The 13,094-nt window shown below is 59.6% G+C and overlaps 1 protein-coding gene and 1 non-coding gene across 2 annotated transcripts in view; one reads left to right on the top strand and one right to left on the bottom strand.

The window, feature by feature from the left end:
- INAVA (innate immunity activator) overlaps positions 1–13,094 on the top strand; it is a 46,845-nt gene that overhangs the window by 21,659 nt on the left and 12,092 nt on the right. The window contains exons 5-10 of the mRNA XM_074936327.1: positions 1,033–1,255; positions 4,078–4,131; positions 4,400–4,655; positions 5,467–5,646; positions 7,015–7,729; positions 10,007–10,153. Coding sequence (XP_074792428.1) covers positions 1,033–1,255; positions 4,078–4,131; positions 4,400–4,655; positions 5,467–5,646; positions 7,015–7,729; positions 10,007–10,099 — 1,521 coding nt within the window. The 3' untranslated portion in view covers positions 10,100–10,153. The remainder of the gene's footprint in view (positions 1–1,032; positions 1,256–4,077; positions 4,132–4,399; positions 4,656–5,466; positions 5,647–7,014; positions 7,730–10,006; positions 10,154–13,094) is intronic.
- TRNAF-GAA (transfer RNA phenylalanine (anticodon GAA)) lies at positions 6,827–6,898 on the bottom strand. Its single transcript has one exon. It is a non-coding gene; the product is annotated as a tRNA-Phe (tRNA).

Below are 13,094 nucleotides of genomic sequence, written 5' to 3'. Positions count from 1 at the left end.
CTCAGTGCGGAGGCCAAAGAGTGAGGAGGCCCTTCCAGGTCAGGGGGAGGCAGCGGTGAAGGGACGGATGCTTCCCTTGCTGTACCCGCCCGGTAGATCAACGGAGTCTCCAGGCTGCCCCACCCCATCGGTACTGAAAACGACCCGGATGCCTGTCCCAGCCGGCTCTGTCTGTCCCTGGCCGTCTCCAAGGGAGGAGAGCCCAGCACTGAGGGGTGGTGCACAGCAAGCTGGAGCTGTCCCAGCTCTTGTGAGGAAGCCCAAAGGTGCTGAGGCTTTGACGCTCAAGCTAGCAGGGTGGGGGAGGGGAAAGGGCGTGGCTCCATCAAATGGGCAGAGTCCATTGATGCTTGATTTGCAAGAGTTCGTTAACATGCCAAACTCTCCACCTCCTGGTGACCTCTGCCTCAGCCTCCTCTGCCAGCCCACGCCCCAAGATAATGACCCAGCGTCCAGAGTGGTGCTGAGGATGAGGGGGATGAGGGGGGGGACGACTGCTCCCTCTGGCGGGAGGGAGAGGTGGGAGCATGTTTCCTCTCCCTTGACTCCAGTCTTGGGGACCAGCCTGTTCAGCCTCTGCCTTAGCGCCTCAGGAGACACAGCCGGAGCCGGGAGCCCAGTGCGCAGCGATTCCCGCACCGGGGGGCAGGCGGGGCTCTCTCCAGAGCCTGAATCGTTCCTGGGACTCCCCGCTAGCTGGGGCTGAGCCTGCCTCGTGTGCAGCGCTCCCAGCCCTGCGGGCCCACGCGGGGGAGAGCACAGGGCGGGGAACCAGCTCAGACTCCGTATGGCTGCCTTGGGGCGAGCCCGGGATCTGGACTTCCCTGGGGCCAGGGTGTTTCCTGATCTGTCCAGTGGGGCAGGGGTGGAGTCGGGGCGGGGCCGGGGCAGAGGGGGGTCGAGCACGCACTGGCACAAACAGAAGTCAGCGCCTATGGAAGCCTCAGGTTTCCCCTGAGCGAAGGCCTAGCTGGACGTGGTTCCCCCTAGCCCCAAGCGCTGTTCCATGGCTTGTGTCCTCCTCCCATCCAGGACCCGCTGAGCACGCTGGAGAGAGACCTGGCCTTGCAGCTGCAGATTGCCGCAGCCACGCATCATCTCTACCGGGAAGAGAACATCAGCAAGCACATCAAGAAGCGGCGGAAGAACATGGTGCTGAAGGAGGAGAAGAAGCTGAAGGAGCTGGAGAATGCCCTCAATGAGTGCCGTTTGAGGGCCGCGCAGGAGCCCAGGCCCAGCCCCATGGCCCTCGGGGGTGAGCTGCATGTGCAGGCCAGATCTTGGCCTACTGCTCCATCAAGGCCTGCCTAGTGCGAGAGAGAGCGGGCGTGATCCAGTGGGAGCCCCTGGCACAGCCCCACTGCTCTCCCAGAGATCAGCTGCCTCTGGCTTGCCTGGCTCCAAGGAGCAAAGGGCCTTGTTTGTAGCCTTGGCGTGACTGGGGCTGGCACTGCGTGGCTCAGCCCGTGTGAGGGTTTGTCCTGCCCGAACGGTTGGCATGTTAACCGTGCCACGGGACGTGTCGGCCGGGGGGTAGGTGGTAACATCCATGACTCCTTGGTAGAGCTGTACAGGGAACGCCAGCACTGCCCCGATCACCGAGACTGGCTGGCCGCTGGGTTATTGCTATAACTTCACACTCCGGCAGGGTCTCCTGTAGCCCCAAAGAGCTCCAAAGAGGGTCTCACTGGTCCGCCAGGGCCAGTCTCCCGGCTCTGCAAATGTTCGGTAATGGCTGTTGCTGAGGAAGGAGAGGGCAGGGCCCCTGAGCTCGGCTGCCCCTTGGAGGTACGTGCGTGGGGGTGAGCTCTCCCCGGCTCCTCTGCTGATGAAGTTAAACCCTTGACCAGAAGATGAAGCTACATTTGTCTCAGCTCCCCAACGAATAGCTGGCGGTTATGGAGCTTTCCCAGGGCTCCTGCAGCAGCCTGTTCCAGAGGTCTCCTCTTCCAGCTAAAAGCACCGAGCTTTGCTTTCCTCCTGCGGTGCCTGAAAGAGGGGAGTCAGACCAGTTACTCCTGAGTGACACCAGTGCAAGTGGGAGAAAAATCAGGCCCACCAACTTGCCCGAGTGGTCATCCCCGGCAGCACCCTGAACTGCCCGCCCCAGTCTGGCTTCACTTGCCTTCCTGGACTCCGTTTCTAAAACTGCTGCTGTCTCTCCTGCATGCTTCTGTCTGTCCCCACCCCAGAGCTCCCGCTGCACTCCCCCACCTCAGGGCTGTGGCAGGCAGGGCAGGAGGTGTTTCCATAGATCATGTGTTCATCCAGAAATGCTGATTTGTGCCAAGCGAAGCCGTTCGTGGAGTCCATTTGGAGTCAGCGAATCTCCTGAATCAGAAAAACGTGTGCACGGGGGGGGGAATGTTTCAAAATTGTTGAAGTGGTTTGTTGTGATATTTTCAAAATGAAAAATTCCAGTTTTCCAATTCCAAAAGACTTTTGGTTTCAAAATTGAAGCTCATTAGACAAAACAAAGATTTTAAAAAGAGAAACAAGTGGAAACTGAAATGAAATGTTTCAAAATGATTAAAATGAAAACAGAATGTTTTCAGTCACTCGAACCAAAACTGTTGCAGTTTTTGGTTAACTCATATTTTCAAGAGTTTGACTTTTTGTCCCAATTCAAAATGGGAACATTTTCAAACTCCTGACAGTTTTGGAGGGCTGAGACATCATGTTGCCTCCACCTCTGGCTGTGAGCAGCGCGAAGGAGAGCGGAAGAATTCAGAATAGTATTTTGCCTTTTTACAGGGCCTTTCAGCTGAGGCCCTCAAAGCTCTTTTCAGACATTAATTAATGAAAGCATCCCAACAGCCCTGAGGCAGGTAGGGGATATCCAGGGCAATTCCAATCCTTGTCGAAATGCAGCCTACTCTGAAGTGGAGCCCAGGGGCTGTTGAACAGCTGAAAGCATCCGTGTAGAACAGGCAGTTAGGATTGTCCCGTTGAAAGCTCAGGAATTTGGGCGGGCTGGTGGAACTTGGCCTGTGGTGCAGGTGAAGGGGAGCCTCTGAGCCACATCTGACATCGGCTGGCTCATCGTCTCCACCCAGGGCTCACCCGACAGACCAGAGGCACAAAGATGAGGGGACTTCCCAGGCACCATGGTCCTCTCCCCACCCAGCCCCTGAGGTGATGCAGGCAGAGTGCAGGGCAGGGAAAGGAGAGTGAAGAGGCTCTCGGTCTCCCCAAAAGGGACTGAGCGTGTGTCTGGGCGTGGGGCTGCTTTCTGAGCCAGCAGGCGGGCTGGGGGCTGTGGCGGAGTGGGGGCAAGAGGCAGCGCACTCGACTTCTCTGCACGGGCCAGGGGACTCTCGCTGCTGCGTGGCCTGGGCTGAGCTCTGGGGTCTACGCTGTGTGCCCTCCCCTCTGGTACCCTGCTTCCCCCCCTCGCCCCCCCGCTGGCATCTCCCTTCCAGAGAGGCGTGGCCGGGGCGCAGCTAGTGAGACCAGGGCAGCGATGGGGGTGCCATCACACCTGCAGTGCTCATGTGCCGGTGCCCTCTGGAGGGCTCCCCGTGTCTGGGGATGGGCGAGGGGAGCTGAAACCCGCAGGAGCAGCTGCTAGGCCCAGCTCAGCAGAGAGGAGCGGGTGGGAAGCCTGTAGGGACATGCCTCCTGCATGGTGCCAGTTAACCCTTCAGGCACCAAAGTGCTCCCTGCCTCCACCAGCTTGATCCTGCCTGGGATGGTCCCACATTCCTTTGATGGTGCAAACCCCACAGGTTCCACCACAGAGGCAGCTGCATTGCAGTGGTGGGTGAGGTGGCCCCGGAGAGGTTGGAGCTCGTGGGACGACAGACACTTTCACTCTTGCTGTGTATAGTTAACCCCAGCTCCTGGAGCCGAGGCAAAGCAGCGGGAGACCCAGCCCCGCTCATGTAGCTGTGTTAGGGGTTTGTGCAGCGCTCGCACAGCACGGCCAGTGCGTCTACGTGCTGCTGGAATCCCAACAATCCCCGCTGACTGAGGCCCCATGGAGAGTCAGTGGGATCTGTGTTACGGCCCCTGGCCGAGCCCAGTGAGCGTCGCTGCCCTTCCTCACCTCTGCCTCTTTCCCCATTGCTTCCCTAGAGCTGAGCTCCTCGGATGACAGCTCCCTCTCCGATGCCGTCCTGCTGGAGGAGGGTAAGGCATGAGCAGGGTTTGGATTTTCCCTTCCTGTGGGCAGGGCATGCGGGCAGGGCAGTGTCTGCACCCCGCCACGTTGGGAAAGGGGTATGAGCCCATCTGCTCCGTTCCCCCAGAGACAAGCATTTGATGTGGGGTGAGCCAGGCAGGGCTGCTGGGGGATGGGCTCTGGGCTGTGTGGGGATCTGAGCCTGGAGGCGGAGGGAAGGTGATGGGCAGACACCGTGATTCCTGCACTGCTTTCACCCCCCTCGTTCTCTTTCAGAAGAAACCCAGCCTCCGAATCATCATGCTGCCCAGCAGCTCATGGTGCCAGTCCAGCCCGGCACACCGCACAGCTCCCCGGCCCTGCCCGCCCGCTCTGCCCCACTCCAGCAGCGTGAGGGGCTGCCACCCACGCAGGGCGAAGTCCTAGAGCTGGAGCGCTCGCCCATCCAGAACAGCCCCTGGAAGGAGACCAGCCTCGATAGGCTCTATGAGAAGCCCAAGAAGCAGGTGGCTGAGCCCTGCAGCCTGCCAAGGTACAGAGCATGGGCAGCACCTATCGCCCCATCTCTGCTCTGGGGAGCCCTGCGGATCAGGGGTCTGGGGGAATAGCCATGGAGAGATGCTGTAACCACAAGGGGCATAGAAACAACTTGGCTTGTAAGGCAGGAGAACCACAGGGGAAGTGCTGGTGGGCTGTTGGTGGCCTCTTCCCTCTAAGCTGGCAGAGACCCAACCTCGCACTGGGGCGCTACAGCTGAGACTGGAAGCCAGAGCGCGGAGACCTGCAGCCATTGCAAATCCAGGGCCCCTGCCTGACGAGTGAACCCAGTGTCCTGGCCAGGTGTCCGCTGGGCCTGATGCTCTTCACGTCCTGGCCTAAGCGGCTGGGTTCTGTGCCATTGCCTGGGGCTCTGGACAGGCTAACGTGTGTCTTTGTCTCTCCCGCTCCTCGGGAGGTCACGCCCTCCCCAGCTTCCATTGCTCGAAACTCCCTGGGACACTGAGCGGGGGATCATCTTTTCCATCCGCTTTTCCTCACCCTTCTGCCCCGCTCTCCCTTCCCTCCCCTCTGGAACGTGATGCCCTGGGTGGTTCGCCGGCCGCAGGAGGGAACCGGGACCCTGCATCTCTTGCGGGAGCTACACGCCGATGCTCTGTGGGTCCCTGCAGCGGGGCAGAGTTGCTGAAGGGCAGGGCATCAATGCAGAGGTTTGGGCACTGTCCCCGTCTCCCCAGGGCCCTGGGCCACTCTGCTCCCACAGAAGGAGCCGTGCAGATGTTGCATTGGAGGGGAGGGATTACAGCTCTCCTGCACTGGTTTCTGTTCACTGTGTTTCTCCCCAGCCGCCCATCCGGGACACCCGTGCCAGCGCCTGCCCGCAGCCCAGCCGCTCAGAGGACACCTGAGACGCCCCCCTACCACTTTGTCCCCATCCGGACCTTGGCCTTGTGGAGGCAGGCTGGTTCCAGTGGGCCCCCGACCCCAGAGATGCAGGCGAGGCGAGGGCAATCTCAGTCCATGAGGTACTGCCCAGCAACGGGCTCTCTCAGCCAGCTGGGTGGCACTGGGCTCAGATGGGGCAGGAGAGGAAGAGAGGCTGTGTGGCCTAGCAGCTCTGACACTGAACGGGGAGAACAGGCTTCTAGTCCTACCTCTGTCACTGCCCTGCTGAGTGACCTGAGGCAAGTCACTTCCTAGCCTCATGCCTCAGTTTCCCCTCCCACCCATTCTCTGTTTGGTCTGTGAGCTCTTTGGGGTGGGGGCTGTCTCTGTGCAGCACAGGTGATAGTGGTTGAGGCCTCCAGGCAGTGCTGGTAGGAAATGATAAGGAGTGTGGGATAAATACAGAATGTGGGTGTGAGACGGGACCCCCAGAAGGGAGACAAATGAGAGGAGATGGGAGCAGCAAGGGAGGGACCTTGGGCCTAGCCCCAGAGTTTCTGCTCAGGAGAGCTTCTGATTTTGGTGCTACTGATCTGTCTTCCCCCGAGTGCAAAGCAGGGATGTGGAACCCAATTAGCGAGTCCACCCTGAGCTGCCCTCGCTCTAGCAGAATCAACTCCAGCTGGCTACCTTAGCATTGACCCTGACACTCATCACTGTTGTGTCTGGGCGCCTGCCACATAAAATCACTAGCAAGAGCCATGTCTCTAGTGGACTCCATGGAGCCTCTGGCTCTGCTCCCTTCTCAAGGTCAAAATTCTGCTGTGGGGGAGGGGGGTTGATTTGTTTTGATGTTATTAATGTCCTTGTTTAGTGTCGGTTAGTTGGGGTATGGAGGTGGAAGGGGGGGGTCAGCTAAGGGGGTGGCTGGAACTAAGGCGTGGGCAGAGCTAAGGTGGTGGGTGGAGCTAAGAAGTGGGCAGGATTAAGGTGGTGGGCAGGGTTAAGAAGGGAGGCAGAGCTCAGGGGGTGGGCAGGGTTAAGGGCATCTGGAAGGATTTCGGGGGTATTCTCCATTGAGGTCTGTGGGGAGGGCTGGTGTGTCTGTACGTTAGAATCATAGAATCTCAGGGTTGGAAGGGACCTCAGGAGGTATCTAGTCCAACCCCCTGCTCAAAGCAGGACCAATCCCCAAATTTTGCCCCAAATGGCCCCTTCAAGGATTGAACTCACAACCCTGGGTTTAGCAGGCCAATGCTCGAACCACTGAGCTATCCCTCCCCCCGCCAAAACTAACCTCCTCTGACCAAGGGAAACATCTGCCAAACCCAGGATCAAACCAGGGACCTTTAGATCTTCAGTCTAACGCTCTCCCAACTGAGCTATTCCAGCTGGTACACATTCCCTGTGTGTACACGGTGCTTTGGATTTCTGAGACCGCTTCTCTCAGCTTCCTTCACTCGCCCCTGGTGCTAGAATACCCCTAAATAGCTTCCCTCTGCCCGCAGGCTGGATGTGTCCCGGGACCGAGCGGAGCCCCGGGGGAGGAGCATGTTGCCAAGGCGGCGCCCCACCTACTACACCGTCACCGTCCCCGTCCCCGTCTCCGACTACTGCTTCCCTTCATCCAAACCGGGCTGGGCCTCCCGCTCCGTCTACCACTCCGGTTCCGAGGACAGCAGCTCGGACGTCTCCAGCATCCCGTGCGCCCCGTCGGCTGGCAGCGGCAGCCCTGACGCCTTCCTGAGGCCGATGCCCCCGCCATCCGCGGAGCCGCCCTCGCCGGAGTTCGGGGGCCCGCGCTCCGTGGGGCCCGAGGCAGCGTACTATTACCAGAGCCCCCACACGCGGCTGCTGCCTCCCGGTTACTTCCCAGCTGTGGAGCATGTGGCTGGGCGGGAGTTCTGCCGGGGCTACCCCTTGCTGCGGGCTGGCAGCCCAGCTCCGTTCCCCTGTGAGCAGGGCGTGGTGCAGCTGCGCTGCCAGGGGCTGGCCCCGGCCCCCAGCAGGCTCCTGCGCACCCCGTCCCTCAAGGACTACACCCCGGGCAGCGGCAGGGCCCTCGCCAAGGCGGCCGTGTCGGAGGAGCTGAAGTCGTGGCATGAGCGCACCAAGCTGCGGACCTTGCGGCCCCACTCGCTGGACAGGCAGGGGGCCTTCCGCGTGCGCAACACGCCGGGCAGGGAGCTGTACGCCTCCCGCTCCGCCGGGCAGCAGCCTCAGGTAGGGCCGGCACATGGCACGGGGTGGGTAGCGACAGCCAGGGCAGGAGGTGCTGCTGTACTGGGAAAGTGCTTGGGGAAGGGGACCATTGACTCTCTACGGCCTGGGGCACTCGGAGAAGCTGGGGGCCCCTTACTGAGCCTCACCTCTCAGTGCCCAGCAAGTAAGGGCGAGCTGGCAAAGGAATGTGCCAGCCTTTCTCCTTTGCAGGCCTAGGTTCAGTCATGTCTTGGGTCATGCACTGTCCTAGCATGGATCATTCCCCAGTTCACACAAATCCCATCAGCAGAGCAGGGTGTGAGGGGAGCCCAGGGCTGGGATTGCAGGGGCTGTGGGTTGAGAGTGAGGGGCACCAGCTGAGCTGTGTGTGGGGGGAGTCCAGGGCTGGGATGACAGGGGGTTGCGGGTTGGGAGTGAGGGGCACCAGCTGAGCTGTGTGTGGGGGGAGTCCAGGGCTGGGATTGCAGGGGCTGTGGGTTGAGAGTGAGGGGCACCAGCTGAGCTGTGTGTGGGGGGAGTCCAGGGCTGGGATGACAGGGGGTTGCGGGTTGGGAGTGAGGGGCACCAGCTGAGCTGTGTGTGGGGGGAGTCCAGGGCTGGGATTGCAGGGGCTGTGGGTTGGGAGTGAGGGGCACCAGCTGAGCTGTGTGTGAGGGGAGCCCAGGGCTGGGATTGCAGGGGCTGCGGGTCGGGAGTGAGGGCTTCGCTGGGAGGGCCCGTTCTGTGGGAATCCCCAGTGATCCCTTCTCAGCGAGGGCAGCTCGTACCAGCTTGGACACCCTCAAAACCCAGCATTTGGGCCCCCAGCAGCTCTCGGCTTTCGACAGCGTTTGGTCACTGCTGCTCTGGGCAGGCCCACGCCAGGGGCCCAGCACCGTCCATCAGCAGCTCCCTCCCGCTGGGCTTCTGCAAAGGGATCAGCCAGGGAGTAAAACGCTCCTCACAGAACGGCCACGCTCAGCCCAGTGTGGGTAACAGGTGGCATGTGGAATGGCAGCACCACAGCCCGCGGGCCAGGCCCTCCCTGGTGTAAATCAGCGTCACCGACTGGGACGATGCAGATTGATACCAGCTGGGGCGCTGGCCCTGCCGACTCCACTGGAGCTCCGGCTGATTGACACCAGCTGCGGCCCTGCCCTCCCCGCTCTCTAAGGTTAATGTCATATTATTGGACTAGTCTTAGCCTGCCCGTTTGGGGGGGAATTGAGTTTATTAATGTTTGAACCCGCCCCCTCCCCGTGCCACACGACCCCCAGCAGCAAGCGGGACCAGCCCTTCCCGGCACGTTTCCCCCAGGTCCGTGCGGGCCGGCCCCGGGGCTGGCGATGCGCTGGAAAGCCTCCAAGTTCAAATCTCGCCCAGCTGGGGGCATCTGAGTGTTGCTGTTTTCCCATGGCCAGCTGAATGTGTTGCTGGTCACATCCAGCTCCCAAGAGCCACGCACAGCCTGGCCCAAGTTACTCCCACGGGCAGCTGCAGAGAGGCGTTGCAGAGGGGTTCCCCGGGCAGAGCAGGGCACACTGCCCTGGCAGTGCGTTCTGGGAAGCCCAGGCCCTTGGCGAGCACACTCAGTGCAGGAAGGGGCTCCAGAGCCCAGGTTTAGCCCGTTGCGCTGTGGAACCGGCAACACTTGTCCAGCAGGCCCTTCCCCGAGCCACGTCCATTCTCCTGCCCGGGCAGCTCCCTGCCTGCAGCAGAGGGCAGTGGCCCACGCCAGGCAGGCTGGGGCTTGTGCCTGGATTCCTCCCATCACCACCCCCGCCAGGAACCAGAGAGCTGCTCTCCGCAATGACACGCAGCCCGGCAGCTGTCCTCGCCCCTGGGAGTGCCGCCTGGGGGAGCACGGCCCTGCACACCACATCGTCCTGCGAGCACCGCAGGGTGGGCAGCATGAGGGGTCACGTCACCCGTGAGCTTAGCAAGAGGGCCAAGGAATCCCTGGGGTAACTCCATGCACACCCAGCCCCTCTCCACCCACACACCAAAGGCCAGGCCTGCAGCAGCTGGCCTTGTCAAAGCAGGGTGCTCTGTGCTGGGGGCAGGGGCCTGGGCACCCCCAGCAGACTGGGGCTGAGCGCCTGGCGCTGCACAGGCTCCCTGTGTGACTTTGGGCCAGTCCCTTCCTCCCACGGGCCTCTGCTCCCTGTGTGCGGTGGGGAATAGTGCCAAACCCCCAGGGGTTGTGAGCGGCTGGGACGGGCTGGCTGTTGAGTCACACGCTTGCTTTGCTGGCTGGGGTGGCTGCCCTGAAAGGCTTTTTCCTTCATGCCCATGCAGGTGTGTCAGATCCATGTCCTGAAGCAGTCCCCCGAGGGAGCTCCTGTGCAGGTCTACGTGCCAGAGAATGGGGAGGTCATCACTCAGGTCTAGAGCCGGCCGGGGCCTGCTGCCAAGCTCTCGCCAAGAGAGCCCCGTGCCCAGCTGGTGAGAAGCGGCAGCAGTGAGCCTGGGCGCGGGGGCTTACTCAGGAAGCCAGCTGGTTGCCCTGGATGGGGCTAGCAAGGGGGCAGGACCCCGGGTGCACCCGTCCTGACCATGTTATTTGGACACTGCCATTTGGAAGAACTGGATTCATTCTGGCATTGTCACCTTCTGAGGCGTTTCTCTTTGGACTATGGGGTGCCTCGTCCCACAAGAACTCCCCTCTGTCTGTCTATGGGTTTGTGTGGGCTGCAGCAGAGGAGGAGGGCCGGCTTAGGGCCACAACCTCCTGTGCGGCTTGGGGCTGGACTGGTTCGGCTGCTGGATATTCGCCAAGGGGTCCTTGCTTCACAGGTGTCATGCAGCTGATAAGAATAGCAGCAGTTGCCTTGTGATCATGCAAGCAGCTGCTGGGGTCATGGTACGTTGCTGATAGAGAGACACCTGCAGGGTCATGCGTTATGTGTCATGGTTCAGGCCAGTGCCAGGGAATTGTCCTCTTGTTGATTCAGCATAGAAGCTGCTGGTTTGCCGAGCACCCCACTACCTCCATGCAAATGGCACATTCCTGGAGAATGCAGCAAGGGCCGTCAAGATCAGAGTGTTTGGGCAATTGGGGAATGGGAGGATTTGATTGGCTATTAGTCTTGCTGCAGTCCCATAAACCATTGCAGCTCTCCCACAGGGGTACGTGCCTTGCCCCTTTCTAGGCTCTAGAGCAGTGGTTCTCAAAGCCGGTCCGCCGCTTGCTCAGGGAAAGCCCCTGGAGGGCCGGGCCGGTTTGTTTACCTGCCGCGTCCGCAGGTTCGGCCCATCGCGGCTCCCACTGGCCGCGGTTCGCCGCTCCAGGCCAATGGGGGCTGTGGAAAGGGCGGCCAGCACATCCCTGCTGTGTCTCCCTGTTCCCTGCAGCAGTCCCCTATTGCTCACTACCCTGTGAGTAGTAGCATTTATAACTGCCCAGGTGTCTTTCTGTGTTAGGCTAGAGAAATTAACCCACTAATTACAGTAGCAGACTGAGTTTATTTTCATAGATTCATAGATACTAAGGTCAGAAGGGACCATTATGATCATCTAGTCCGACCTCCTGCACAACGCAGGCCACAGAATCTCACCCACCCACTCCTGCGAACATCCTCTCATCTATGTCTGAGCTATTGAAGTCCTCAAATCGTGGTTTGAAGACTTCAAGGAGCAGAGAATCCTCCAGCAAGTGACCCGTGCCCCACACTGCAGAGGAAGGATATACAGTGTCTGTGGCACCATTTCTTTATATTAACTTATTTGCAATAAGGTACAGTATTGGGTACCCGCCCTGTGGGTTTGTACCAAACAGCGAGGGCTCAGGTTGGTCTGGATTTATTCCAAGCTCCCTTCTTTAATAAATGCTGTTGTTCTTTGGGGTGCTTTGGTATCTGAGACTTAATTTTTGAGGCATTGGGCCCCCCTCAGTCTCATGAATTTCTTGGGGAAGGTGTGGTGCTGTCACGGGCTTGTTAACACTGCTGGGTGCTTTGTGGGGGTGGGCTGACAGGAGGAGCCAGCAGCGAGAACCCGCTGTGACCGTCAGCCGGGTGCCTGCCCCAGAGCTCAGCGTTTGTCAGGAGACGGCAACGTCACTGGGTAGTGAATGGAGCAGCTCTCCCACCTGGCATTCAGCTCAGTCCTCGGCCAGGAACCCGGCCTTCCAAAGGCCCCTCCTTTAGGGACTTGACTAATGCTGTTGCTATACACGCAGGGTGCCCAGGTGCTATGGTGATGGGCAGCAGGAGAAAAGCCTAAAATAGATCAGTGCCAGCCCAGCTCCTGTGCTGGGGGAGGAGGGCGTCGGAGCTGAGGTTAACTCTTAGTTCCCCAGGGACCAGCCGGAGCAGTGGGTTCTCAACCTTTTCCACCCCAGGATCCCCCATGACAGCAGCAGAATATCATGGGGCCTGGTTGCCAAATGATGAGATTTTGATGCAGGGCCAGAAGCTCCAGCCTGTCAGAAAATTTGAGCCCTCTGACTGGCTGCCTGCCCTAACTGCCCGCCTCGTGGGATAGAGCAGCCAATCAGACCTCTCCCACCCCAGCCCCTCAGCAACCCAAAGCCGCTCTCACGGGAGGGGTTGGGGGGGAAGGGACCACAGAGCCCAGCAGCCCAGAGGGCTCCACTCCCTCCCCCTCCTGTGAGCAACGGGGATGGGACAGCGCTTCTCCGCCCCACTCTCCACCACCACTTTGAGGGAACGGGGCTGAAGAGACCCAGGAGGAGCAGAGGTGAGGCTGGAGTGATGGGGACTGGGTGGGAGCTGGGCAGATCGGGGCTGGGGCTGAACTAAGCGGGGGCTGGGGGAACAAAAAAATGTCCTTTAAAAAAAACCCCTCCCTGCTTTCCAAGCAGCCAAAAGAAAGGGGAAAAAAGTCCTTTTAATATCCTGAGGTTTGTGCTTCTGGTTCAAAATGATCCCACCGCTCTGCCACCATGTCAGGGTTCCCTCCCTACTCTGAACTCTGGGGTACAGATGTAGGGACCCGCATGAAAGACCCCCTAAGCTTATTTCTACCAGCTTAGGTTAAAAACTTCCCCAAGGCACAAATCCTTCCTTGTCCTTGGATGGGTACTTCTGCCACCACCAAGTGAGTTAGACAAAGATTCAGGAAAAGAACAACTTGGAGTTCCTGTTCCCCAAAATATCCCCCCAAGCCCCTTCACCCCCTTTCTTGGGGAGGCTTGAGAATAATATACCAACCAAATAGGTTAACAAGGTGAGCACAGACAGCCCGTTGGGTTTTTAGGATATTAAAAACCAATCAGATTCTTAAAAACTGAACTTTATTGTAAAGAAAAAATAAAAGAAGCAACTCTGTACAATCAGGATGGAATGTAATTTTACAGGGTAATCAGATTCAAAACACAGAGGATTCCCCTCTAGGCAAAACTTTAAAGTTACAAAAAAAAACC

Source organism: Natator depressus, chromosome 21 (assembly GCF_965152275.1).
Source record: "Natator depressus isolate rNatDep1 chromosome 21, rNatDep2.hap1, whole genome shotgun sequence".
NCBI lineage: Eukaryota > Metazoa > Chordata > Testudines > Cheloniidae > Natator > Natator depressus.
Note: the sequence above shows the minus strand (reverse complement) of the source record. Positions and strands in the feature narration are given on the sequence as shown.